The 19820-nt window shown below is 38.3% G+C and overlaps 1 protein-coding gene across 3 annotated transcripts; it reads left to right on the forward strand.

Annotated features, from left to right (window-relative positions):
- The first annotated feature begins 292 nt into the window (after positions 1-292).
- Positions 293-17158, forward strand: LOC140982601 (glutamate--cysteine ligase, chloroplastic-like). 3 transcript variants are annotated; one of them, XM_073449175.1, is made up of 16 exons: positions 293-486; positions 1137-1480; positions 1956-2106; positions 2354-2461; positions 5165-5257; positions 6406-6489; positions 6630-6698; positions 6767-6837; positions 6966-7034; positions 10598-10691; positions 10785-10874; positions 10963-11043; positions 11270-11362; positions 16152-16232; positions 16388-16457; positions 16817-17158. In XM_073449175.1, the coding sequence occupies exons 2-16, from the start codon at positions 1146-1148 to the stop codon at positions 16903-16905; spliced, it is 1578 nt and encodes a 525-aa protein (XP_073305276.1). In that variant the 5' UTR covers positions 293-486; positions 1137-1145; the 3' UTR covers positions 16906-17158. The 3 variants fall into 3 exon arrangements, 2 of the variants coding, with proteins under 2 accessions (XP_073305276.1, XP_073305275.1); XR_012176315.1 differs by having other exon boundaries at positions 312-523; positions 16149-16232; positions 16817-16889; XM_073449174.1 differs by having other exon boundaries at positions 315-523.
- The last annotated feature ends 2662 nt before the right edge of the window (positions 17159-19820 follow it).

Consider the following 19820-nt stretch of genomic DNA (forward strand, 5'->3'; position numbering starts at 1 on the left):
TATTTAAACTTCTTTCCATGGAAAATTGTTTATATATAATTTTGATATGTTGCATACTTAATGTGCACATTTATGTGAGTATCGATGATATGATATTTATTTATTGGATTTGATAAAACAGAAAAATTATATATCTAATACACGAGTGTCATCTCATCACATAAATATGTACGATAAATGTGTCACATATCAACATAATATATATATATATATATATATATATTTATTTGTGTGTGATGATTATTTTGGGAAATCATTTCATTACTAATATAATGACGAAAAAAATGAAAAGCAAAAAAGGACCCCACCAAAAAGAATGGATGGTGCCGCACCCTGCAATTCCCCGAGGCCCACCTTCCCCGTTTTCATTTTTTTTTTTGTTTCTGTTGCTCTGCAATTGTTGAATTGTAACTGAAAAAAGCTAGATATCAATCTTTGGCAGCGGCGGCACTCGGAGAAGCCAAGACTCGAACTTTTTCCTGTTTTGTAGGAAGCGTCTTCTCATATTTCCTCGTACTGTTTGGTATTGCGTTGTCTTTCCAAGATTCAATTTTGGATAATCTTCTTATGTTCTCTCGAGCTTTCTTTCATTCGTTTATATTTTAATCTTGTATGTAGATAATTCTTGCTTGTGGGGTTTTTTTAAGGCACTCTATCTATTATACACGGGGAAAAAGATTATGCAATGAATTTATGAGCCAGTGCTTGTTCATTGGTTCTACTTGTGTGATTTAGCTCGAATTTGAGTGATCATTCATGGATGTATTGTTTGCCTGTTGTAAAGAGGAGAATTTGCGGTCCTTTTTTGATTATTTTTCTTAAAATTTATGTCCAATATTAAATTTCACACTTCCAACACTCCTTAGTAGGGTCCATGGACAAAATCTCCTTTTAATGGCTATCAGGGGCTTAATCTTTCGTTTAACAAGTTATAATAAATCTGGGTATAACCTCTCGTTGTTTTTGTTGGAGTGAAAGTAAGTTTTCATCAAAATCATAAAAATTTGTGGCATTTTATGATTCTTATCTTTCCAGTATTTATATTCAGGCTTTCTAACTCGAAATGCTTAACATATAAATTTTATCTCATGGGCTTGTTGGGTCATCTGCTAATAGTCTTATGTTAAATATTTCAGCTTTAAGACATGGCGATGATGTCCCAACCTGGCTCATCACAATGGATATCTAATGAAATACAGTGTAAAGTTCGACATAATGGAGTTAAAAGAAGTTTTAGCACAATGGAGGCGCCCAAAACGAAGGAAATCTTCTCTGGTTTGCACCCACATTCTTGGAATTCCTTGAAGGCAGCACATAACTTGCGTTTAGATGTCTCTGGAGCAGTATTTTGTCGAGGACATCGATTTATTGTGGCTGCAAGTCCTCCTACTGATGATGCTGTTGTTGCCGCAGAGCCATTGACCAAAGAAGATCTTGTAGGTTACCTTGCTTCTGGCTGCAAGACGAAGGAAAAATGGAGGTTCAACTTCTAGTTCTTATTGGTACTTGGATTCGGTTCATCTTTTCCTAGAAAAATAGTTCTTTCACTGTGACTATTGCTAACCTTAATCCTGGTGCTCACTGCTTGTTTTTTGAGATATTCGGCACTTAAGTAGTTAAAAATTTGGACGGACCTTACATATCCTAGTTAAATGATTGAGATATGTACGTATGCCTCTAGATGCTGCAGACCCCACTCCCCAACCTGCAATTTACGGTTTCTTTCATTTTCATGGCTTTAGACTTTTTTAGAGTTTTGGAAGTTTGAGTTCAATTTATTTAATTTTTTGTCAGGAATTTCGCCGGGCAGTTTAATCTGTTTTTGTTTATTTGCAAGGAGTAATTTGTCGTTTCCTTTGTTTACTATTTGGTTGTGGGTACTTGTGTTAACTATTGTGTATTATAGGCATCACAAGGCATGTAAAGCTCCCAATATTTTATTTTTGTCCATGCAGGATAGGGACTGAGCATGAAAAGTTTGGGTTCGAGACTGGAACTTTACAACCCATTAAGTATGAACAAATAGCCGAGATGCTTAATGATATTTCCGAGAGATTTGATTGGGATAAGATAATGGAAGGTGACTACATTATTGGACTCAAACAGGTATGATATTTTCTTAGTCAACTTGTGGATATATTTTTTCTTCGTTTCTTTTATGTAGTGTATAGTTACTTGTGGCAACACTGTCTAGTTTCTAACATGTATTTTTATCACATTTTCCATGTTCACGTTGAGCTCGTGCCATTGGTACTTAATGCCAAACGCCTTTCATTTTGGAATAAACATTGAGGTTTCTTTCATTTTTTTCCATACGAAATATCTACCACTAAATTTGACCATCTATTGGTAGGGAAAACAAAGCATTTCCTTGGAGCCTGGTGGCCAGTTCGAGCTCAGTGGTGCACCTCTTGAAACTCTGCATCTAACTTGTGCTGAAGTTAATTCTCATCTTTACCAGGTTCGTTGTCCTTTATATGAATGTGGCCATGACAATCAACTATTTTTGTGTTTCTCATTTTTTTCCTCAAGAAGTTTTGTTTGCTATTCTCAAACCTTTCTGATGTAGCTTTTGTGACTACAGCCCTTAGTTTCTCCCATTACATGACAAATACTGTGTGGAATCATAAATGTTGTAACCAATGAAACGTACATTTGTTTGATCTGGAAGAAAAATGATCGATCCGGAAGAAAAATGAATCGATCAAAGTGAAGGATTTCTGACCGATTAGCCTTACAACAAGTTTGTATAAGATAATAGCAAAAGTTTTAACAACAAGGATTAAGAATGTCATAGCAGAAACAATATCCGAATCTCATAATGCGTTTGTTGGGGGAAGACAAATACTCGATTGTGGCCTTATTGCGAATGAACTCCTGGAAGAGGGAAGGAGGAAGAAGAAGAAAGGATGGGTATTGAAGGTGGATTTCGAAAGGGCATATGACAATGTGGATTGAGATTTTTTGGATTTTGTTTTAACGAAAAGGGGTTTGGAGGGAGATGGAGAAGATGGATCAAAGGATGTGTGTCGAATGTATCATTTTTGTTTATGATTAACAGAAGGCCAAGGGGCAAATTTAATGCTTACAAAGGGCTTAGACAAGGTGATCCGTTGTCTCTTTTTTTGTTCAACTTGGTAGTGCATGTGTTGGGGAGATTGATTTATAAAGCCAAGGATTAGAATTTAATAAGGGGGATCGAGGTTGAAAGAGACATGATAGAGATATCTCATATTCAGTTTGCGGACGATACACTTTTCTTTGTGAGGAAAGAGGATCATATTAGGTTTTTGGTGCAAGTTGTGAGATCTTTTTGCGACTAAAAATCAATTGGGAAAAGAGTTCTTTGTTGGGTATTCACGGTGAAGAAGAACAAGTTGAACGGTTAGTTCAACAAATTGGATGTCGTATGGAGAAGTGACCTATTAAGTATTTGGGTGTGCCTTTAGGTGGAAATCCATTACAAGCATCGTTCTGGGAACCTATTCTGTCTAAGATGTCGAAAAAATTGGCAAGTTGGAAAAAGCTTTTTGTCAAGAGGGGGAAGGTTAACTTTGATAACATTTGTTTTAAATGCACTTTCAATATATTATAGGTCTCTTTTTAGGGTACCTAAAGGTATAGCGGACGCGATGGAGAAAATTTCAAGGAACTTTTTATGGCATGGAGCGGATGGTGAAGTACATAATCACTTGGTTGCGTGGGAACAAGTGTGCAAATCCAAAGAAAAAGGCTGATTGGGTATTGGGAAAATAATGTTGAGGAACAAGGCTATGTTGGGGAAATGGTGGTGGAGATTTTGTGTGGAAGATGGAACGTTGTGGAAGAAGGTCATAGTGAGTAAATATGGGTTACAAGAGAATGAGTGGGATGCGGGTTTAGCAAGAAGCGTGACATTCAGATGCCCATGGAAGTTTATTTCCCGAATATACCCGACTTTTCAGCAATTAGTTTCGATTAAGGTTAGAGGAGGTAACAAGGTTAGATTTTGGGAAGATAGGTGGTGGGGAGATTACTCTTTCAAAGAATTTTTTCCGGCCTTATTTCAGCTATCTGCTGTTCACAATTTGCCTATATCACACTTTATTCATTTTGACAATTCGTCGTCTACCCAATCATGAGATTTGAATTTTAGAAAGGCCGTGAGAGATGGGAGCTTTTACAGTTGACTGGGTTATTAGGTTTGTTAGACAGGACTAGGTTGGTTGAAGGGGTAGATTACTATCGAGTGTGGAGTGGGGATCCTTCTGGTTTTTTCTCGGTAAAATCTTTCTTTGAGTCCTTTTTTCCCCATAGTCGCTTCCCCGTTTTTCCTTATTTCCATGTTATCTGGAAGGTTCCGGTTCCAACAAAGATTCAGGTATTCTCGTGGACTGCGATTCAGGGTAAGCTACCGACCTCGGAAATGATGCAAAAAAAGTGGCCCTCAATTGCTATGAGCCCCAATTGGTGTGTGTTGTGTAGGAATGAAGTGGAAACACATGAAGCAGTGAATTTATCTGGTAATTTGGTCTCTAGGGTGTCATACCAGTACAAATCTCACAAAAATGTAATGTGAACTAAAGGTGGTTGGCATGAAGCAAAGGAATGACTGCCATGTAATGAAATCAGGCTATCTATGTGCCATCAACACAATTCGTTTTGCTTCTGTACATTCACATTACTCAACTTGACATGTGTCTAAAGTGAAATAAAGCTTTCTACGAATAACTTCAGTATCTTAGGATGTCATAACACAAGTTCCAGCAGCGTGATTAAAAGTTAAAATCAACTTTTGTCATTTTCCATCCTATTTTCTGGTCATTATGTTGTAATTTCAATGCTTTTTGTTGTGGGTGTAATTATGAGTAAACCATGGCTGTGTGTAGCTTTCGGGGGCTTGTATGATTTGTTTTTGCTTGATCTATTGTCATTTTCTTTTTATATGACCAATCCTTAGCTTGGCTCCCTCTTTTGCTATTCTTATGAAGGATGTTTTGTTCTAAACTTCTGGATTAAATGCTGAGAGGAATGGGATAAAATTCTGAGAGAGATGTCCCGTTAATTCTTGTCTCTCATTCCAAGCCTGCGAACTTCATACCTTTAGAAAATTAATTGCAACAATGTTAATGAATCATGTCTCGCGTGATTTGGTATAATATCGGTTTTTAAATGAAATACTCAGGTTAAAGCTGTTGCAGAGGAGTTGGGGATTGGATTCCTAGGAATTGGCTTTCAGCCCAAATGGAGACGTGAAGATATACCAGTTATGCCCAAGGTATTATCTACCCAAAATCATTCATTTTATGCCAATTTGATGCAGATAATTTTCACGTTCCAATATAACATTGTGTCCGTACAATTCAATGACCAATTATCTAGTTTTGTGCCATAAGTAGGGCACCCTTATCTTTTCTCTATACTTATATTCCTTCTCAGAAATTACAGGCTCTCTATGCAACAATAATGCCTCATGCTTGAGTTGTTTATCGTTTGGTGATTATATATGTGTTAGTTGTGATTTATGTGCACGGTTCATATTTTCTTTAACCATGTGGAAAAAATAGAAGGAAATATTGTGTTTGCATAGAGATAATATGTGAATATTTCCTTCTTAAGCACATAGGCTAATTAAAGATAATTATTGTCTAGTACCTAGAATTAAGTCTTGATTATTCTGTATAGATTAGTTGACCTAGTTCGTTGTAAAATCAGAAAAAAAAACTTGTCATAATTTCAGAAATATACTTCTCGTTTTTGATGTGACGGATTTGATTCTTTATCCTTTGCCGTCTTCCGCGCCTTTCCACAAACTATATACAAGAAGACCTTACGAACAGGATTCAGTTTATTAATTCCCGTGATTAAAGATAGTAGTGTGCAATCGAGAGGTTTGATTTCTGACCCAATTGACTTACTGAAACCAATAGAATCGAATAATTTTTTATATCAAATTGAATCGATTAAACTACAAATTTGGTTGTTTTGCCCTGTTATCTGAGAGCGTCGATTTTTAAAAACTAACCAAATATACTTGATAAACCAAATTCTCAATTTTTGAAGAAACCAGACTAACTAATTTATCCATATTAAGATGCAACTTCTATTGGTATATTTTTATTTTAAAAATAACTACGCAGTTTGTACGTTTATTTGTGTGCATATTTGCTTCAAATTACCATCCTTATCACTTGATGTAAAAATAGAAAATATTAATATTAAATGTTAAAAAGGCCATGAAATAACATGCTTCAGATGTGAACAAGAACATTAAAGAACCAGAGAAGTTAGGCTGTTGAAGATCACATTGTCTTTTAAATGACTTGGTATGTGTTTTTATGCTCTGCATGGTTCTTTTCTTTCAGTTGCTTACACAATCTTCATTGCATGTAAATTTGTGAATACTGACAAAATATTTTGGATCAGGGAAGATACGAGATCATGAAAAATTACATGCCCAAAGTTGGGTCACTTGGACTTGATATGATGTTTCGAACTTGCACGGTCCAGGTGAGCATAATGCTAATTTAAAACAAAAATACAAGAAACTCATTGGGCTTACTGCAACATATGTATAGTTGGTTCAGGAGGGTATCAACTGCCATTTATAAGATGTTGCTGTTATTCTTTTGTAACTTCATATTTTACAGGTCAATCTGGATTTTAGTTCTGAAGCTGACATGATAAGGAAGTTTCGAGCCGGCCTTGCCATACAACCTGTAAGTTGGTTGTTTATGGTATTGGAATTTTCAGTATTTCTCTGGAGTCTAACTGATCTGTGGAACAGATAGCTACGGCAATATTTGCAAATTCACCATTCACTGAGGGAAAACCAAATGGTTATCTTAGCATGAGAAGGTAGTTTTATCGTTTATCGTCCTCTACTATTAAGCCTCTTCAACATTTATTCTCAATTTTCTGAACATTTGTCTGGGTTTTAAGTTTTCATGAAATTTCGTTAAGTAACAGTTCTTTCTTTCATACAGCCAAATTTGGACTGATACGGACAATAACCGAGCTGGGATGCTACCTTTCGTGTTTGATGATTCTTTTGGGTGAGTTTCCTCTTAATATACTTCTCCTGTGAGGATGGTTTTACCTCTACCAGCATATAGTCCCTCCGCCTCAAAGAGATTGTGAATCTCTTACGGACCCAAATATCATGGGCCCAAGTCTACGAGCCTTAAAAGTATCTAGAAATGGGGAGGGTGCATAAATGTGAGTGGAGAGAGTAGATTAGGCATTCAGTTGTACCCTGTGACTAGCTTGAAATACTAGCATTTCTGCTAAGGTTTTGTAACCGAGTATATCTCTGGGAAAACATATTCATTATAGTTGCAAATTGCAATATAATTTCAGTTTGTAACTTTTGCTCCTAACAATTGGTTCGACCTGCCGGATTCCATGGAGGGAGAAGAGGAAAGACTGGAAGCAATAGAGGAGACGTTGATGAAAAGGGAGGAAAAAATGAAAATCATCGCAGAAAATATGAAAGTCATCGCGGAAGATATGAGTTCCATCAATCAATCTCTCAAGTCCTTGCTGGAATTGAAACCTTTGTTGGAAGAGTTCATTCGAGGGGATGTTGGATCTCCAGTAAGGAACAAAGATCCAGAGCTGCAAGGCACGATAGAGGATTTCAATCACCAAGCTGAATATAACAAACAAGCTGATGAGAACAAGGAGCTCCAGAACCAATAATGAGGCTGACCAACACAGTGAGAAAGCAGGAAAAGCCGTAAGAAAGCTTGAACAACATGATTTTGAGGGAGTTGGATCCAAAGGTGAACTTGCGAAAGAGTTATGGAATAAAATGGAAGGGAAACCGACTTTGACAGAGACATCTGTGGAATTGTGCAGTGAAATGACGGTGAAGATGGAGCATAGCATTCACTTTCCCATGTTTATTCGAGAGAAGGACCTAAAACTTCCCAGGTCACGGTTGATGAAAACAAAGACTCTTGTCACAATCGATGAGTGTCTTACCGAAGATTTAATTCTCAGATAAAGTGGGTGTAAGGTGGTGAACCCCTATGAAGGTTTCACTGCGTTAATGGAGTGGACGAGAGCAGTGCTTCACCACGGGCTGATTGATATGGGGTTAACACAGTGGGTTGTGGAGGAAGGAAAACTCATGGGCTATTTCACTAGTAGGCCCAAACGTGTTGGTTGGAGAAGGAAAAGTGGCAGTAGCCCCAGATCCCATTCTGAGGGCTGTGGAATGGGTGCTGAGTCATGTCTTCGTGAAGGAAATTGCAGGGGGTGTTTTTGCCGGCACTTCCAAGGGACCGGGCTGTACTTCGACGGGCCCTTGCACAATCATCCTAGTAGCTGACACACGGGTTGGGTCCAAGTAATTAATAGAGGGCGCTTATTTGACAAGAAGACTAATGCGATATCTTGTCGAACAGAGAACCATGGAAAGGAGGGGCCACTGATGAGCTAACCCGACAAATTACAGTCATCGGAAGAAAGGCGCCCACAGCAGGGTCCGGAAAAAGGCGGGAAGTGGTTGGGGCAGAAGAAGTACGAGCAGGCAGAGCTGCAGGTTGCCAAATTCTGCTAGGACTGCTGGGGAACTTGGTAAAGGCAGAGAACTTCGTTAGTTTTAAGTTTAGATCGAATTTCTTGTGAGATAAGTGGACCATGGAGATATTTAATAACGTAAACATCCTTTCTCAAAAAGGAACAGAGGGTTGAGGGTCGTCTCCCTGTGCTGATTTTTGGTGGTGTATTTTATGACGTTGGCCCTCAGTGTGTGTTTTTTATTGCCTATTGGGTGTTGGGGGGGGGGGGGGGGGGGGGGTGCGTTTGAACGTGAGTAGGCCTGCTGGAATTAGAGGTGCAGGATACCATGTTAATTCAAACTCTGAAGATAATAGAATGGAATTGCTTGTTGATAACATTAACACAATTAAAGTTCTGCCGGGAAAGGGATATTTAATTACAAGGGAAATTGATGGTGGGTTGAGAATCGAATCAGGAGCATGTGCAACAAAGTTAACAAACATGTTGTTGGAATTTAAGAGGGTGAACTCATGTCTGGAGTTTTTTGGGGCCAAATGATAGTTGTTTGTGGCCAGAGTGGGAGGAAAATAAATGGGTATGACTCCTTTCTGACTCAGGTAGCTTGTAATACAACGATTTCTATGGTAGTGAAATGCCCATCACGTGGTTCGGACTTGCACCAGGAGACACTCGTAAATCTGCCAACTATCCGGATGAAATTCCCGGTGAACTGGCTCTAGGTGCTACTGTGTCAGCTGTTAGGGACACAATTTTTGAGCATAGATTGGGGCATCTTGTTATGGATGCCATCGTCGTGAAATTGAGGCAGAATATTATGGGTATGCATGAATTTGATAGAGTGGTTAAAAGGACGTCTGAAGCTTGTAGGGGCCCAATGATGCTGTCAAAGTATTGACACAAAGGAGGATTGCTTCTATGTTGCAATTCGAAGAGCCATTTCCTGGACATACATGAGCATGACATATGCGTGAGTAAATATGGTAGTGGTGAAGTTAGGTGGGGTTTTGTATGGCGAGTAATGGCAACTTTGGATGTAGCTGGAGTTGGAGGATATAATGTGTACTGGTGCAGGATCCAGAGATATGCTATATACAACCGTCAAAAGGGGGCAGATGCCATTACTGGCAAAGTATAAATGATATCGCCCGCGTGGAGAAAGGGGATAAAGATATTGTAGGGGAGTGCAAGGAACAGCTACAAATTATTGAAGCCTCGAGAACCAGTCATGAATCCTTTATGCATGAGGTTCTGCAGAAGCCAGAAAATATACTAGACCAAATATGTGATCACGCATCACGGAAAGCAGTTCGGGGCGATGCTGTACTTGTGGCCGGTATTTTTACGGACCCAAATATAATGGGCCCGAAGTCCACAAGCCTTAGAAGTATCTAGAAATGGGGAGGATATATAAATGTGAGTGGGGAGAGTAGATTAGGCATTCAGTTATCAATTTGTATCCTGTGACTAGCTTTGGCTAGGGAAATACTAGCATTTCTGCTAGGGTTTTGTAACAGAGTGCCTCTGGGAAAACATTTTCATTCTGGTTGCAATATAATTTCAGTTTGTAACTTCTGTTCCTAACAGAATCTTTCCATTTTGGATTAAGATTTGAAATATCCGTTCCCTCAGACAGAACTTTTTTGATTGACCTTGTCAATTGATTTCTTGGTCCTCATCCATTCACAGATCGAATTATAAAAAGCTTTGACAAACCTAAACAGGTTTCAATTACCAACCTATAACATCCACAACCAGCCACCATGACAAAGAGAGCTTTAAACCAACACCAATTGCTGAGGTCCGTTATTGCTGCTGAGTCTACTCTCACTGTGCTGGAAATAACACAACCTACTCTTCTATCAAGAGCTACAACATTTATTGCACAATCACCACAACCTTATGAGTTATATCACATCCTATGTAGCGGTCACAAGAGTTTTTATCGTCAATGTTGTGTCATGTCTGTGGCCCCTCCACATCTTGAATTTGTTTTCTATTATTCGTGAGGTAGTGTTTTACCATTGAAAGCACTTTGTCTCCCAAATGAAAGAAGTAGCCTTTACGTGTATCATTCCATATCTTGTTACAGGTTTGAACGGTATGTAGATTATGCTCTTGATGTGCCAATGTACTTTGTCTATCGGAAGAAAAAGTACATTAATTGTGCTGGGATGTCCTTCCGGGTTATTTTCTATCTTTGATTCTATGACTAAAAATCCACAGCTTATCTAATTCTCTTCTAGTTGTCTAAGGTGGTTATTATGAATCTGACACAGGCTTTTATGGCCGGTAAACTTCCTTGTCTTCCTGGTGATTATCCTACTCTGGACGATTGGGAGAATCATTTGACGACAATATTTCCTGAGGTTTGCATCATTGGTTAAGGTTCACCAAATGTTACTATGCCCATCATCTTGATCTTATTGATGAGTTTGCTCTTTTCTCTTATCTCAGGTCAGGCTTAAAAGATACTTGGAAATGAGAGGTGCCGATGGAGGGCCTTGGAGGAGGCTATGCGCTCTACCTGCTTTCTGGGTATTTTTTCTTTTACTTGCAGTGCATGGAGTGTTGTGTTTCAGCGGAATATAAGCAAATGTTTGTAATCAAGTTCAAAATTGAGAAGAAAAATTGGGGGAATGTTGGGATAATTTATGTTTTGCTGAAGAAGTTTTCACACTCTTTCAAATTAAGAACATATTTAGTTCTTGTAAAATCACGCTTTTGGTTGGATTTATAAGCTTTTATGAGTTTTGAATTTCAGGTAGGTCTCCTCTATGATGAGGTCTCTCTACAAAATGTCCTGGACATGACAGCTGACTGGACTTCGGAGGAAAGACAGATGCTAAGGAATAAGGTAAATGTGGATTAAACATGACTTCCGATTTCAATTAGTTTCTATCACAGAATAAAAAAAGAGATGGTACTTCTAGAATGTAGATACGATATTTGTTTTATTTCTCTTTAGACTTCATCATTCAACATGATTGAGGCGTTCCTTTTACACTTCATCTCCTCGTTTTTTGGCAAGACCAGAGATATGCCATCTCTACAACTAGTAAAACATGTATGGCTAAGGGTTGCCTGTTTTATCTTTGCTTGAGATCTTGGCTAAGGGTTGCCTGTTATCTAGCACCCGCAATCTCAATACTTACGAGTTTGAATTCTAAATCACCTGGAGTGGATTTGAGGAACACATTTTCTGCCCCTCCGAAAGCAAGGAGTGAAATAAAACCCAACTTTGTGGTCATTGATACCCTTTGACCTTGATCTTTATGGAATCCTATTTAGAAGCTTCAACTCACTTATTTAAAACAAAAAAAATGGAAAAAAAATTCTCTTTATTCCAATATACCTATAAAAGATCAGGTTCAGAATAGTAATTTTGTGAGACAGACAGATTGTACTCCAACAAACCCCAAAATAAGACTAGTGACAAATTATTAAAATCATTGAAAAAGAACCGTGGATCAATTTTATGAAGGGGAAATTTTTGTTGCTTGCGTTTCTTCACTTCTGTCTTTTGCTGATGTTTGGATTGAAAAGATTTTGCATTTAATTCAAACCCTCTTGTTTTTACCCATGATTTCTATTTCCACTGCCACCATTTTCTCTTTCTCCTGAAACAACCGGTTGAGGTTTAGGCAGACTCCAATCTATGGATGCATAGAGGAGCAAAATACACGAAATGGGGTCAATTGTCAACCCTGACATTTAGATGCGAAAGCTACTAAAGACTAAAAAAACAGAAGTAGAAAAACAGAAGTAGAAGGGGAAACTAGTGGGGAAACCCCATCCAAGCTTAGTCCCAACAAGATAAGGTATCTTTGACCGTACAAAGCCTGGTTAGGTATAAAATGACTAGTTGCCACAACAAAGCCGACCGGAAAAGATGGGAGGGTATACTTCCGATGGCTAGGAACTCCTTGCTCCTCCTAGGAAGAGAGACTCGAGGCATAGCCAAAACTAGGGAGGGGAGAGGCGGGACTGAAAATCCTGGAACTATGGAGATGCTGTTAGGTAAGAATTTAATGAGGTGGGACCCACATTAAATTAAATAATAAAAAAACGTATCCCACGTCGAAAGAATTTTAAAAACTGAACGAGAGAATTAGTTATAAATAGAGCTCAATTCTTTCAGTTATTGTATCCTAAAATCAAAAGCTTTTCAGCTTTGATAAAAAGAGAGTGCATAAAAAAAAAGAGTGTATTTTTTTCTTGAGTGCGAGAATTCTCTTGTGTGAGTTAGAGAAATTATTTTCTCGGTATACTCGGTTTGGGAGTGTGAGAAATATTGAGTGTATTGGTGTATACACTTGTTGTAATATTTCTTCAAGTTATAAAAGTTGCAGTGCTCCGTGGACGTAGCTTATATTGGGTGAACCACGTAAATCTTTGTGTTCTTGTTGGTTATTTTATTCCGCAAATTTGGGTACTATATTATCATCGTGGTAGGCATCGCTTGGGTGTAATTTCCCAACAACTGGTATCAGAGCCTTGTTGTGAAAATTCTTAAGAATTCTGAGCATGCTCTGTGGTTGCAGCTTTGTCTGATCTTCCACATTAGAAAAGATTTTTTTAGATTTTTTGCTAAGGCTAGATAAGTGATGGCCGAAGATGATGGATCGGGACAGGGAATCAACAAGTTCGACGGTACAGATTTTACGTTCTGGCGACTACAAATGATTGATTATTTGTATAGCAAGAAGTTGCATCAACCTCTATCTGGAAAGAAGCAAGAAAAGATGGAGGATGATGACTGGAAGCTTCTTGACCGACAAGTGTTAGGTGTAATACGATTGACCCTAACGAAGAACGTGACACATCACGTGGCGGATCCAAAAACAACGGAGGAGATGATGTCCATTTTGTCGGACATGTACGAAAAGCCATCGACAAATAATAAGTACATCTCATGAAGAAGTTATTTAACTTGAAGATGAGAGAAGAAACATCGGTGGCTAAACACATCAATGAATTCAACACGATTGTTTCACAGCTAACATCGGTTGAAATTAAATTTGATGATGAGATTCGGGCACTTATTCTTTTGGCGTCTTTACCAGACAATTGGGAACCGATGCGGGCAGCGGTTAACAACTCTGTTGGAAAAAAAACTACAATTCAATGATGTCAGAGATCAAATTCTTGCTGAAGAAGTTCGCAGGATGGATTCTGGTGAAGGGACATCATCAAGTTCTGCTCTAAATCTCGAGAATAAAGGAAAGAGCAGGAGTGGCGAAAAGAGTTTTAACCAATGGCATGGTAGATCCAAGTCGAGAAAAGGAAAAGACAAAAGCAATTTTGAAAAGAATGTGAAGTGCTGGAGGTGTGGTGAGACTGGTCACTTGAAAAAGAATTGCAGATCAACAAAGAACGACGCTAATGTTGTTACTGAGGAGGTACATGATGCTCTATTACTATCCATGGAAAACCCGGTTGATTCTTGGGTTATGGACTCGGGAGCTTCGTTTCATACCACTGGTAATCGTGATGTATTCGATAATTACATTGCGGGAGATTACGGAAAAGTTTTCCTGGCTGATGGAAAATCTTTGGAAATAATTGGTATGGGTGATATCCGGATGAAGATGACAAATGGAGCTGTCTGAAAAATCAACAAAGTAAGGCATGTACCAAAGTTGACACACAATCTGATTTCAGTGGGACAGATTGACGACGAAGGTCATAAGGTGACCTTTGGTGATGGTTCCTGGAAAGTGAAAAAGAGAGCCATGATTGTTGCTCGAGGAAAGAAAACTGGAACACTTTATATGACTTCCAGTTTGATAAATAAATTAGCGGCTGTGGATGCTGGAGCTAATTCAAGTATATGGCATAGTAGGTTTGAGGATACGAGCGAGAAGGAAATGAAGATGCTTGTTTCAAACGGAAAGCTACCGGAATTAAAGATCGTTGAACACAAGCTGTGTGAAGCTGTATTTTTTGGAAAGCAGAAAAAGGTGAGCTTTTCAAAAGAGGTTAGAGAACCGAAATCAGCGGATTTGGAGCTGGTACATACTGATGCATGTGGACTATCTCCTGTGACATCCCTTGGAAATCACTCAAGATATTATGATACTACTGTTGACAATTCGAGCAGGAAATTTTGGGTTTATTTTGTGAAAAATAAATTGGATGTTTATGAGACCTTTAGACAGTGGGAGTTAGCCATGGAAGATGTGATGGATTCACTGTCATCTAATCACATGTGGGAGTTGTCAGAACTTCCTGAAGGTAAAAAGGTTTTACATAGCAAGTGGGAGTACCGGTCAGAACACGACGGTAGCAAGCGGTACAAAGAAATACTTGTTGTAAAAGGTGAAAAAGAAGTCATTAGTTACACTGATATTTTCTCTCTGGTGGTAAAGTTAACTACTATCAGGACTGTACTTGGATTGATGGTAAAAGAAGATTTACATCTGGAACAGTTAGATGTAAAGACGAGGTTTCTTCATGGAAAACTAGATGAAGAAATGAATCAATGACAGGGATTTGAAGTACGAGGGAAAGAGAAAATGGTGTGCAAACTTCAGAAGAGCTTGTATGGTCTCAAACAAGCTCCAAGACAGTGGTACAAGAAGTTTGATGGTGTAATGAAAAATGATGGTTTTCTGAGGTATCAGGCTTATCACTGTCTTGATGGTTATAATATCATACTATTGATATATGTAGATGATATGTTGATAGCAGGAGCTTGTCTGGAGGAGATTGATAAACTCGAGAAAGAGTTATTAAAGGAATTTGCTCTGAAGGATTTGGGTGCTGCAAAACAAATCATTGGAATGGGGATCCTTAGAGATTGGGTGAATGGAGTCTTGAAGCTTGAGAAGATTCTTGGAAGCAAGAATCCAGCTGATATGCTCACGAAGGCTGTTATCATTGGAAAACTGAAGTTGTGCTTGACTTCAGTTGGTCTCCTAGACTAACAAAGGAGGTGTGAGCTGCTGCACTGTTGGTGTGAAGACATGATTGAAATCAAGTCTTCAAATGGGAGAATTGTTAGGTAAGAATTTAATGGGGTGGGACCTAGATTAAATTAAATAATAAAAAAACGTATCCCACATCGAAAGAATTTAAAAAACTGAATGAGAGAATTAGTTATAAATAGAGCTCAATTCTTTTAGTTATTGTATCGCAAAAACAAAAGCTTTTCAGCTTTGATAAAAAGAGAGTGCATAAAAAAAAGAGTGTGTTTTTTTCTTGAGTGCGGGAATTCTCTTGTGCGAGTTAGAGAAATTTTTTTCTCGGTATACTCGGGTTGGGAGTGTGAGAAATATTGAGTGTATTGGTGTATATACTTGTTGTAATATTTCTTCCAGTTATAAAAGTTGCAGTGCTCCGTGGACGTAGCCTATATTGGGTGAACCACGTAAATTTTTGTGTTCTTGTTGGTTATTTTATTCCGCAAATTTGGGTACTATATTATCATCGTGGTTGGCATCGCTTCGGTGTAAGTTCCCAACAGATGCTAACTCTGACCGTAATGACGGTGAACTTTCCGTGGGAAAAGAAAATCTTTGTTACTAACAATACTTAAATATTGGCTTGGTGTGGGGGAATGTCCTTTCTCATTATAATATCTGCCAATGAAGATTTCTGTAATAGCAATGAAGATGCCCTTCTAATTTGTAACTATTTAGTAGGTACCAAAGAGTGGTCTGAAGACACCTTTTCGGGATGGACTGCTGAAGCATGTTGCCATGGACGTCGTGAAGTTAGCAAAGGTTTCCAAATAGTTCTAAAACAATTGCTTCTCTATGGTCAATTTTAGTGTCATTGTTTTAGTAGTCTGCATTGTCTATGTAGGTAGCAACAAGCTCATAATTACTTGCTGTTTGAGCTTATTAAAATCTCTATATCTTTACTTTTTTCCATGTAGGATGGCTTAGAAAGGAGAGGCTTTAAGGAGACCAATTTCCTAAATGAAGTGAGCGAAGTGGTTAAAACTGGTAAGCTCACAAGTCATATTACATATCTTTAGTTGCACGGCGAACTTTTATTTCTGAGTTGAGTAGGTTCTATCACATTTTGCATGATCACATGGGAGTCTTTGCTGTAAACTGTGGAATGGAAGTGTAATACAATCTATATAAGTAAATTAACAAAAGAGACTCTAACTCAAAATGCCCATCTGAGAAACATCTCAAGATCGTCTAATTTTACTCCTAAAAAACTAGTTTATCACACGGTGTTGGGACAAGAACATCCCCTACTTATATTTCCTGTTTCATTATTTTATCGTATAACACTCTGTTTTTTAACGATATCGATTTTGTTTCATATTTCATTCTAAAAACACCCCATGTAGGCATAACACCAGCTGAAAAGCTCCTCGACTTGTACCACGGGAAGTGGGGACAGAGCATTGATCCCGTTTTTGAGGAGCTGCTATATTGAGGAGGTGGTTCAACTTAGCTTTATCGCACTTTCTTTATGTGCATTGCTGATTTTTGCGAGTTCATTTAGCTTTATTTCAGCTGATCGTGTTGAGAATCTTGTGCACACTTTAGTATACATTTCCCCGTCGCCTGTATCGCCGGTTCTTCACTATATGTACGTGACTTAATATTATTTAACTTGTAATTTCAGTAATGGGTTTGTACGGTTTCGGGTCTTATTTTTTTGGTAAATAATTCTGATCTTGATTTTTTAAAGACATTTTATTTCACTTCAATGTCCAAACGAATAATTTTTTTCGTGTTTTTTTTTACATTTGAAGCGGAGTTTTACATGAATTTCGAACACGAGATTACCACTAAGTGCCACTGTATATTTGAAGATCCAAATCAGTTAGAATCCACTGGTTGAGTATTAACGTGAGATTAAATATGTTTTCGTCTATTACGAGAGGTTTATGTAATTACATCCCTACAAGTTAGTATGTCAAGTCTCTCCAATCAATTTTAAATGTTTGAAATCGAGTGTGTGCAATGGATACATATGCCAGATTACAAGAACACTAGCATTTGAAAAGTACATTTAAATTGTCTTTTTTTTTATTCCTTAAAATAACCCAATTTTTCAAACAAACTAACATTAATTGCATCTTGGACTTGTGGACAGTGGAATTGTGGAAATGCTCTTAATTTTCAATTTTTGCTAAATTTGTTATTTTTTTATTGTTATTTTAGTTTTTGCGAAGAACACAATGAAACACGGCTGGAATATACTGGGCCTTTTGAATCCTATGTTGAACATAAAGTTGCTTGAGCATATTAATAAGATTGAGACTCGGACCTAACTCAACCCCAAAAGCTAGCTTAAAGGGGATGATTGCCCAATTTCATATATGTGTTAACGTCCGAAACACCTGAACACACTACTGAAAATTTATTTGAATTTATTTAAAAGTGTGGTCGAGAAGCATGCTTAAGTATGAGCATGATTTAATGATTATTTAATCGAATGTTATGAATGTAAACTTTCTATAGTCGAATACGCTATGTACGACAAAGACGAGAGACCCGGGGATAACTTTGATAAGGTTTCTACTTTTAGAAAGTTATAAATAGAAACTTTATTTTTAGTAAGTCCAAATTAAGAAAGTGACAACCTATTTATAGTAAGTGACGAATTTAATCGGTAACGAACTTTATGAAGAAAAGGAATAGCTTCGAGCGTGCGATATTAAAAACGAGTAGTACCAAATATTTTAAATATTGATGGGATTTTTTAGTAGGATTAATTAAGTATTTAATTAATTCTTTAATTGGACCTAGATTAGCAAAGATTTAATTAAATAATTACGGTACATTAGGTAAACTTAAGCCCACTAATAACTAATTAAATATAATCATACCCTACCACTCCCCAAAACACACGCCACTTTCTCTTGGCAGCACACACTCGCACACACTAGAGTCCTAGGAAGGGGCCAAGACATAGAGGAAGCAAGGGAAGAAGGAAATTCGCGCCCCATTCGTCTCTCGTCGTGCAATCACTCTTATTCCGTAAGCGTGAACAATCAAGGCATGTTTTCAAACCATTCTTGATGCAACATTCAATCCATAATATTGCATGAGTCTGATTTTTGCATGAAAAACTTGTAAGGATTACGGTTTTAAGTTTTCTACATGCGTGTCTCATGTTTTCATAAATTTTTTTTGATGTTTATTGAATTGTTGACGAAGGGATGCAAACCAAGGTATTCAAGGGCCGGTCTAGACGTTTAAGAGGAGGTTTGAAGGGATAAAGGTCACAATGGAAAGCCGCAAGGGGGCTGTCCAGCCCTGCACGCGTTTTGAAAGGTGCGGCTTTGGTGTTCCTACGACCATGAGGGCTGCATGGGACTCTAGCCGTGGTCTTGAGGGAAGGATAAGGGTCCTAGGATGGTCTAGGGATGGTTCGGTCAGAGCTTGTTTGGGTCGGTCGAGCGCTGTAGCCGAGCACCACAAACATGCACACGTGGTGCTGTTTTGGTGCGTGGGGTTTCCTAGGGCTAAGGGGTCGGTTCAAGGGCTGGTACAAGGGCTAGGGACGTGCCTTAGGATCCTGGTGAGGGTCTAGGGTGAGCCAAAAATCGAGCCAAGGGCAGCCACAGCCGCTGGAGCAGTTGTTCTTCGGCTGCGCAAGAGGATCCATTCGACGGGCTACTGTTGCGAGGAATGTGGAGCGTGAGTCGTCTGGTCTGTGTTTGAAAGGGCCTGATCATGGTCTTATTTAGTGTCTAAGGAAGGGGTCTAGGGCATGATTAGGGGTCGTTTCGAGCCGTGGTCCGTTCGGGGTCGTAATTTGTCCGAACGTGTTAAAAAAAGGGCGAAGTGAGACTAGGTTAAAATTTTATTCTATGTTTTCGGTTTTGGCTTGGGCTTGGGGACTTCCAGCAGCTTAAATGGTGTCTTAGGATGTTAATAAAGGTCTGGTCTTGGGTTGGTTCGAGTCGGAAGGGTAGTTTGGTCATTTGTTTAACCAAAAACGCGAAAACAGTAGTAAACGAGTCATCCGGTAAGCGAATCGAGTCATTTTTGAAACGTAGGTCCTAAGATTGAATTTCCAGCAAGCTACTGGATATTTTTGGGTGTTTTCTTACAGTTTTGAAATCGAGTCGTCTCCTTGAGTCAAAGTTTAAGGCTGTCTGGGTACGTATAGCGTTGAATCGTGAGCGGTCGGTTCGAGGAAAGTCGAGGGTGGTTTGCAACTTCCTAAAACAATTCCAAATCATGTTAAATGTTATTTTTAGAAGTTTTAAAGTATATGTATGATATATGCTATTTTTAGAAGTTTTAACGTATTTTGCATGTATTTGCTATTTTTAGCAATCTCGACGTATATGATTGATATAAAGCATCTTTTTAGAAATTTTAAAGAATATG

This window comes from Primulina huaijiensis, chromosome 8 (genome assembly GCF_012295235.1).
Source record: "Primulina huaijiensis isolate GDHJ02 chromosome 8, ASM1229523v2, whole genome shotgun sequence".
Lineage (NCBI taxonomy): Eukaryota > Viridiplantae > Streptophyta > Magnoliopsida > Lamiales > Gesneriaceae > Primulina > Primulina huaijiensis.